Consider the following 8,894-nt stretch of genomic DNA (forward strand, 5'->3'; position numbering starts at 1 on the left):
AGATGTACTTTACTTGGCAAAAATCAGGCTGTTCGTCTGCTTCAGAGAGACTCAACTATATGAAGAGAACTATAAATTTCTTTACTCCTTTAACTTTCCATTTAAGCACTGTCCAGTCTTTCACTAAACCTGGAACATAATGCTGACCAATATGGAAATAGAAAGAAGAAAACTGCTAACAGCCCAAGGTGAAATGTGAGGTTGATATATTGTACACTTGTCTGAAGGGAACATCCTATAATCTGGATTATAGGACACCAACTGCCAGGGATCATAGGGCTGATGATAAACACCCACATGGATTTCTAATCAATGCAATATGTTTTGTGAATTGTAAATTTAATCTGTCTGAGAAGTCAATCTTGGCAAAAATTGAGAACTAATATAAAAAATAAAACAAGTTTCTTTTACCTAGCTTTTCCCAACGATTTCTAACATCATTTGATTAAGTTCACATGAAATGACACTCCATCATGAATGATTCAAAACAAGGGGCTGTGCTCTGCAAACCTGGATTGATTCCTACAAAGTAGCTTGTTCAAAGGCAATAAGCCCCAACAACCCATGGAATGTTCTTTGAGGTTCTCAGATTCACAATGGATGAATAATCCTGTTCTGGCTTGCAGGATGCAGTAACAAGGCACTTGGCAAGAATGGCAAAACCGCTTTGGCACTCTTGCAGAGCTAGCTCAGGCCATCACCAGCACCCAACTGCCCCACTGATGCCCAAGCAGTACTGCAGAGCAACCGTTACTGGCTCAGTCCTTCTGTTGTAATTGCAAGCCCTTCTGAGCTCAGCATGACTTCTCTGCTCTCTCCTTTCCCCATTCTCCAATTTGACTTTCAGGGACAGCAAGTGCCACACTGAAGAACTCACTGGTTTGTCACTCCCCTTTTTATTGCAAGAAATTTGTGCAAGACTTTTCATATCAGCCTGGCATAGATATGCAGATGCACAGCTAGGCAGGCCTGAAATGATCATTCTTGCACTGGGAATACTGTCAAATTGTGGCATGCACCCCTTCTCCATGGGCATGGAACCAGAAAAGATGTAAAGAGGTTTATTTTTCAGTGCGCCTTCTTTCAACCGCTGTCAAAAGGTAAGGGATCTTTGCTCACAAAAGTGGGTGGCCAGTAGATCACCCCTTTAATGGAGATCATCTAAGGAGAAGACGCCTTGTGTTTTTCCATTCTTTCTTAATGCCCTGGGTGTTCAGGACAGTGAAGAAATGCAGTCACCCCTTTTATGGGAGCATGAAAATTTATCACTGCCTTGTCAAGACCCCACATAAATGCATATGCCCCTGCCAAAAAATCATCCAGTGACTAGGTTCACATGACACAACATCCCATTGTGGATAACTAGCCATGATGGGCTGTTGCCTGAACCCAGACTACTTCCTGTAGGATTGCTCATCCTTCAGCAGCAAGTTACAGTAACAACCCATGGGCTTGTACTAAGGGTTGCTTGATCCATGAGGGATTGTATCTTCTGGACGTGGAACAGTCACTTCATTGTGGGTCGCAGCGATCAGCTAATGAGCCACTCAGCAAGAGCAGCAACCCATTCCCCACTGCTCATGATTCTACGGTTGCTAAGGCCCCTTCACCAATGCCAAGCAGCATTTTGAAATAACCATTACTGGTTCACCATCCTTAAAAAAAATCAGCCCCAGAAAACTGTGCAGATGTGTTTGCAATTTTTTTTTATAGTGAGCTTTTATTTAAGTCTTGCCTGGTTAATTTCCTTCTATGTTTTAGTTGTCAAAGGGAGCGCCAAATAGACGTGGGCAAGATGCAAGGAAACTGACAAAGGAGGACGAGATATCAACTAATGTGCACACAGTTGCACACAGTTGCCAGTACCAACTGCAGGTCGATCAAGTGAAAAAGCATCAAAAGGGTGGAGGAAGAGTCACAGTAACTGCAGCAGTAAGTATTGCCTTTAAAAATCTAGAAAAAGACGGGCAAGTTAAGATTTTCCCTTTCTGCAACAATTACTCAGTTACACAATTATATTTGGATAGTACCTGACAATTACTCAAACATTGTCAGGTATTATCCAAATATACAGGCTTCACCTCAATGTGTTTAACCTTAAAAAAAATTATCCTTCTTACCACACTCTTCGATGTTCTCTGGACAGCCAGTATCTTGTTCCCCAAAGAAAACTTGATGCATTTCACTTCCCCTTTGTCTTCCATTCTACACACAGAAAATTATTCTAGAAGTCCTTCTGTATTTTATAGCACAATAATATTCATGTTAACTGAGAAATAAGATTAAACTTCAAATTGTGCTTAGTTTAATAGCTCCACTTGCATTTTAAGCTGCCAGAGAAGGAGTGGCATGGTAGAAGCACACCATGCAAAGGTTTATATATGTAATTTGAGCATTAAGTAGCATTATGGCCCAAATGCCTTCATATATGACTTTTACCAAGCCTGTTACGTTAAGGTAGGATTCTCTCTCCTTATCTCTAAAAGAGATCAAGCAGGCAGTCTTCTCTATGATTGGACATTCAGAAAAGTTTGCATGTTGGTTAACATCCTGTTTCTATGCAGGAGATTCCACAGTTAGTGGGGGACAGGTCTGTACCTGCCCACCCAATCCCTTCCATTAACACCTTGGCATAAGGCCCAAATTGGTCTCTACATTCTGGTTCTGAAGTGTAGATATCACATCAACACACACTGCATTTTGCATGCCTTTGTAGACCTAACTTGCAATGTGTACACGTCAAGTGAAAGTGCTCTCCCATCATTCTTAGGCTCCCCCCATCAAACACAACAATTGCAAGGGATGAGCAAACAGAACTAAGGTCATTAAAGAAATACTTACAGTACAGCTTATAGTTAGCCAAGTGGTAAACAGTGATCTAACTTCTTTCATTAAAATTCTTGCAACATTTGTATTTCAAGCTGCAACTGCTACTTTGTATACCCAAGAGGAAGAAACAGTAAAGTTTCTCCAAGAAAGCATACACAAATTAATAAACTCCACTTATGTTTCAGTAAAGCCGCTCTTATTTTCTGTCTGAAAAGGGTGCCCAATAAAAGAAAAAAAAGTCCTTTGAATGATGGGACACACTTGTACTTATAGGAAAAAGCTATCAAGAAATCAAGCAACACACATGGTGCCTCAGAGTACTTCTGTGTTACCTGAATGAGATGGGATTACGATCTTCCAAGCCTTTAACTACAACCCCAGTAGCTCCACCAGATCGAACAGCAAAAACCTAAATAATGAAAAGGTTAAACTTGGATTCAGTTTCATTCTAGTGTCCTACTTTGAATATTATCAGCATCCAAATCAGCAGAATTTATTTTCAGCAAAACTCTATATTTGAAATACCAGTGTAGCTTAAGTTAAGGCACTGCTAATTAAATAACAAATAAAACTATTTTATCCCACATTTAAGGGCCCATTCATACACTTCCTCCTAAAAGAAATTAGCAGCAGCCCTTCCGTAGCTATATATCTTGCTGTCCCTTAGGCAACATGGGCCTGTTTGCCAACTCCTCCTTACTTGATGCTGCCAAGGACCAGCCTGGCAGTAAATCCAAGATTTACACAGAATGTCAAGAAATTGCAGCCCAAATTTGCAATCATAAGCAAGCCAAAGCATCTGCAAATACACTGGCTACCTGTAAGTTTCTGAGCCTGGATCAAGGTACTGCCACACTGGTACCTTTTCACAGCCCAAGATGAGAGTCAGTGTGGTGTAGTGGTTAAGAGCATGGGACTGGGACTCAGACAACCTGGGTTCTGGTCCCTGCTCAGCCATGGAGCCAACTGGGTGACTTTGGGCCAGTCACAGACTCTCAGCCCAACCTACCTCACAGGGTTGTTGTGGGGATAAGATGGAGGAGGAGATGTAAGCTGCCTTGAGCCCTTTGTAGGAAAAAGGCAGAATATAAATTGAAAAATAAAAAATAAACAAATCTCAGAGAATGCTCATCCCAAAGTAAGAAATCCATCCACCTGCTAAGATATTAGGAAGCTCTGTTCTGGGTTCCTATTTAGGTGAAGCTGTCTGCAGTATAGAGCACCAAAACAGCATGGAGAAGAGCTTTTTCAGCAATTGCCCTGCTTCTGTGGAACAGCTACCCATCCCATAGCTGCTTCCCTACATTAGGGGATTACCCATGCACTATTGTATTATTTTATTAGCTGCCAGGTAATGTCCAATGTCAAATTTCAGTTGTCAGATCCTGAACTGAACCAACATCACACAGAGGCTCCATGATAAAAAGATCACATGAAAGCACTCATTAAACTAAGGAAGCAGGCCTGTGATTATCATTAAAAGGGTATATTCAGATGTGTAATTTTTATTTAGATGTGACTCTTTGATTAGGAAATGGAATAAAATGTCATATGAGTTTATTTCTGCTTTTTTTAAGTGAGTGAGAGACACTCAAGAAGTTAAGTGCTTATGATAAACTGCAGGTAAACTGTGGGCACCAAATATGGGTTTTACCCACAATGTGGTTTATCAAAGAAAGTATAGCCATACTAACAAAGGATGTATTCTTTATCTAAGCCCAAGCCAACACCCTGTGTAAACCATTAATGTTGTTACCCAAGATGGCCAAAATAGGAAGCCAAAATGAAAAGACACCAAAAAAAATCTGATTCTTAATATGTGCATAAAAGAGAAAACATCAGCAAGAGCAACTTTTCTTATTGTTACAACTGTGTGACATAACAAGCTATACCTAGCTTCTACACTTACACAACATCATCCTACTGCTGCTTACAAACACCGCATCATCCTAATTAGTATTTTCTACAATTCTGTTCGATTCCATAAGTTAGCTACAGCAGTAAACTAGTTCTTAAAGGTAAAGCCAGAAAGAGAGAGCTCAGATACAGAGAGGCACAGGTCTCTTGTACCCATAACAGCAGGATCAGAACAGTTTTTCTGATCACCAGGACAAGGTCCATTTTCTTAAATATATTAATCCATATATCACAGCCCTCCCCAACCGAGTGCCTTCTGGATGTTTTGGACTACAACATCCGCCATCCCTGACCACTGACGATGCTACCTAGAACTGATGAGTGTTGAAATGTAGAAGGCTGGTCTAGAGCATCCCAATGAACAGATACAGACCTCCACACTGCCCTCCCATGTGACCTCACAGCGAAAAGGAAGGAAAAGAGCCCGCATTGTAGGCGAGGGTGGAAGCAGAGCCCGAACTGCAGGTTACAAGAAGCAGGTTTGGTGACTGCCAAACACTGAAGGCCACCACTATAGTATTAGTGCCATCTAAAGAAGAGTCCACTATAGATGCCGTCCTTCTCCAACCTGGTGCCCTGCAGATGTGTAGGCCCACACCCCCTCAGCACGCCCAAAGAGGGCACCGAGCGAGGAAAGGCTGGCGCGCTCCATCGGGCGCTCCGCTCCCCTGGCCTTCCCACGGCCTCCGTCTCTCACCTGCTTATTGGCTTCGTCGAAGAAGACACAGTTCACGGGGCTCGCCTTCTCGAACTGCACGGGCCGCGCGCACAAGGCCAAGTAGTAGTCCTCCTGGCTGGCAGCCATCGCCATGGCACAGAAAGACGAGCCCGCCGGGCGCTCCGCTCCCTATGCACGGAAACCTTCCACTCCTCCGCCCCGCGCAACCGCTTCCTGGTTATACGTTGCCTGCGCATGACCGGAATACCACCGGTCCTTCAAGGCGCAGGGCCCGCGGAGAAGAGGAGGGCAACCTCGGGAAGCGAACAGTGAGCTGTGGAGGCGCGCGCTTTAAATGCCTCCGAGCGCTGCGCTGCGCTGCGCTGCGCTTGGTACCTTCGCTCACCCCTTCCCTAATACCTGGCTTGCAGTAACAGGAGGAATGAATACGACTCTGGACCTCTGCTGGATCAGGCTGAAAGGCTTCTCGTTTCTCGTCTACGGCGACCAACCGGATGCTTTAAGTCCACAGGGAGCGCTGGAAGACAAAAGCTTTTCACCCGCTGTTCGACTCAGAGGTACCCTGCCTCTGAAGCTGGAGGTTCTACAGATGCAGTCTCATGTAAGTTGAGACAGAAAAAGGTCGACAGAGGCACAGCTGGTTGGGGCATGCGGGGAGCCGTAGGCCTTTTTTTCTGTCTCGATTTGCATAGGTTCGCAGTCTAAAATCTTTTATACCGAATAGTGATTAGGTAGACCTATTCTCCAGACTTTGGTCTAATTTCCTTCCAGAGCAAAATAAAACTAGCACTCATGGGTCTTCCTGAAGAAAGTTTAATTATATATTCTGTGATGAAGCATTTTGTCTGTCTTAATTCCCGTTCTTTAGGGTCAGAGACAGAAACTTCTCTGTCCACTTTTTCCATACCATGCATGATTTAGTAAACCTATTATATTTCCCCAGTAATGAAATAGTTCTGCATGTGTTTTAAAAAATAAAGAATGCACTCAAATTCCTTGATTACTTTGGTTGCCCTTTTCCAATTTTTTTATTAACAGGTTGCTACTCTCCTGCAAAGGGATCGTGGCTTTTGTGAATGATCACCGGACTCATTCAGCATATGTTTGAACTTTAATTGAATTATCACAACTTCCTACATTTTCCCCTCCCTGTTTTTTAAATATGTATACACTTTTGCCAATGCAAGATGCCACTTTATGCATATAATGAAATGAACTCCAGTCTTTAAAGCTTATGCAATAATAAACCTATTAGCCTTTAAGGTACTACAGCCCCCTTTGTAGTGTTCTCCACCACAGATTAACCCAGTCTATCTTGACTCAATGGTACCACTTCAGACTCTATCACTATGTAGTAATTTATGTAAATATTCAAATTGTGGCATGTCCATGTTGGTGTTTTCATTATCCTTACATCTGAATACCATGAAAAACTCTTCTTGCCAGATTTTCTGCCGGAGTGTCAGAAAAGGCATAGGAGTCCTCCTCCACCCCCCAATTTAGCAACCATAGAGGATTTCCAGATGAAAGTGTTGATTATAGTGATAGAGAAAATGTCATTACTAAAGCTTAGTAACAATGATTGCAAAAACCATTTTTTTTTAATCCTTTGCATGTATTTTATTAAACTGGATGGCATTGACCAGATTTGGTATTACCAGAACAAACAGATTTCACAGGCTATCTTAACTGTGTAAAAGCACCCTTGACAACTGTTGAAACTTGAGTGTCCAAATTCAAGTCTGAATCTAGTGCAGCTGAATTATGAACACAAGTCTTTTTGAGAAGTGCAACCCTATTGAAGACAAGCTGAGTCATCATCCAGTCTATTACCAAACAAAATTCAGAACTTTAAGAGCTTCTCTGGATTTAGATAAGAGATAAAGCAATGTGTGTTCTCAGCATATTGGTATCACCAAGCCCCAAAACAGATTTCACCTAGCAGTTTCATGTTGTTGACCTGGGAGACACTGTGCTTGTCATTGTTAGTTTCCACCAATACGGCAGCATTTGCACCAGCTTCCAAACCACATGTAACGGAAGAATTCAACTAAAGTTGTATTTGCATAAACATGGTGTAATGGGCAACCACTTACACAATTGAAAGGTTCAGTAGAGCTCTCCTAGTGCTGCATTTGCAGAATGCCATCACCATTGGAAAGTACCCCATAGGCTAACTACCTAAGGGTTGAACAGTAGCCTCCTAGCACCATTTTCAACAACTGCTTTCACCTTCCCAATTGTGGGGCCACAATAATTGTTACCTCCAAACCCCACCCCAGCTGGTCAAAAGCCAGAGGTATCGCAGCACCAACAAGGATGCTTTCAAATCTGCCTTGGTCATGTAATCAGGTCTGAAGCTGGATTGTAATGGATCAAGCTAATCTGTTTTATGTGAGAATAGCTGGAGCTGAGACGCCATCACAAATTCTAACATGTTGCCTAAAAATGGAATATCTGAAAGTGGCTGAAGTTTTCTAGCACTGTATGGCTAAAGTAACATGGTAGTATTTTTAAAATTAAAGTGCTGCCAGTGCTTTTAGGAACAGCAGAGGTACAGTCTACAGCTGCTATCACCCAATCAGCTGGTTCTCTCCAGCAGGCTTTATAAGTCTGGAATAAGTCCTTGACAAAAGTCAAGAGCATGCATGGTAGATTTCACTTCTGCAGTGGTTCTGCTTACAATTTTAATTTTGTATTTGTAAATCAATGTATTTTTGTATTGTTATATTTAATGGTAATTTATTATGTACTATTGTATTTCAATGTATTTTATCATGTTGTAAGCCGCCCCGAGGTTTCGGCAAGGGGCGGCATAGAAATGTTATAATAATAATAATAATAATAATAATAATAATTCATTCTGTACAAATGGAAAAGTATCAGTTGTAACTAAATAAGCAGGAGACAGGTTTGCATCAACTAAATACATTTGTATCTCGCTCTTCAGGTGAAAATACCTAGAACATCTATAGGTCAGTATAATTATGCATTGTAATATTAAATTTGTGAAAATTAATTTCTCATATGTTCTGGATTAGCATGCTTTTAGGGCAGCCCAAGGGGGACATTAAGAACAGGTTCCACTTGAAGTACAGTGTTCTCATTGACTCTTTCTAGCATCTTTGCAAACTAAACAGAATTTTATACTACCAGTCTGATCATAAGATTTAAACATATTTCCTACCACACAGTCTTCCTTCAGATGATTAGCAGGCTTTTTTGAGAATTAGTAGTTACATGTGATTTAAAAAGGAAAGACCTGTTCTGCACACGCTAACATTTCTGGCTCTACAGCTTTGGGATACAGAACAAAAAGCACTGTACCGACAGCCTATTTGATCTTACTGTAGGCAATGCTATGTGCATTTTCTGTAATGACAATAAATGGAGTTACCTACTTTCAAATGTGTTAATGCTAGGATCTCCAATGTGCTGCCCACAGATTCCCTGTCCTTCCTGCTTTTTA

The 8,894-nt window shown here is 41.7% G+C and overlaps 1 protein-coding gene across 6 annotated transcripts in view; it reads right to left on the reverse strand.

Annotated features, from left to right (window-relative positions):
* The window catches only part of RMC1 (regulator of MON1-CCZ1), a 35,378-nt gene extending 29,754 nt beyond the window's left edge, over positions 1 to 5,624 (reverse strand). For 2 of the 6 annotated variants that reach the window (XM_044424015.1, XM_044424013.1), the window contains exons 1-3: positions 5,444 to 5,623; positions 3,162 to 3,238; positions 2,121 to 2,205 (exon numbers count right to left, since the gene is read on the reverse strand). In XM_044424015.1, coding sequence (XP_044279950.1) covers positions 2,121 to 2,205; positions 3,162 to 3,238; positions 5,444 to 5,557 — 276 coding nt within the window. In that variant the 5' untranslated portion in view covers positions 5,558 to 5,623. Of the gene's footprint in view, positions 1 to 2,120; positions 2,237 to 3,161; positions 3,239 to 5,443 lie in introns of those variants that run through there. The other 4 variants (XM_044424016.1, XM_044424014.1, XM_044424017.1 and 1 more) reach the window with 4 other exon arrangements.
* Between the last annotated feature and the right edge of the window lie 3,270 nt (positions 5,625 to 8,894).

Source organism: Varanus komodoensis, unplaced genomic scaffold, assembly GCF_004798865.1.
Source record: "Varanus komodoensis strain SLA01 unplaced genomic scaffold, ASM479886v1 scaffold14_1, whole genome shotgun sequence".
In the NCBI taxonomy this organism is placed as follows: Eukaryota; Metazoa; Chordata; class Lepidosauria; order Squamata; family Varanidae; genus Varanus; species Varanus komodoensis.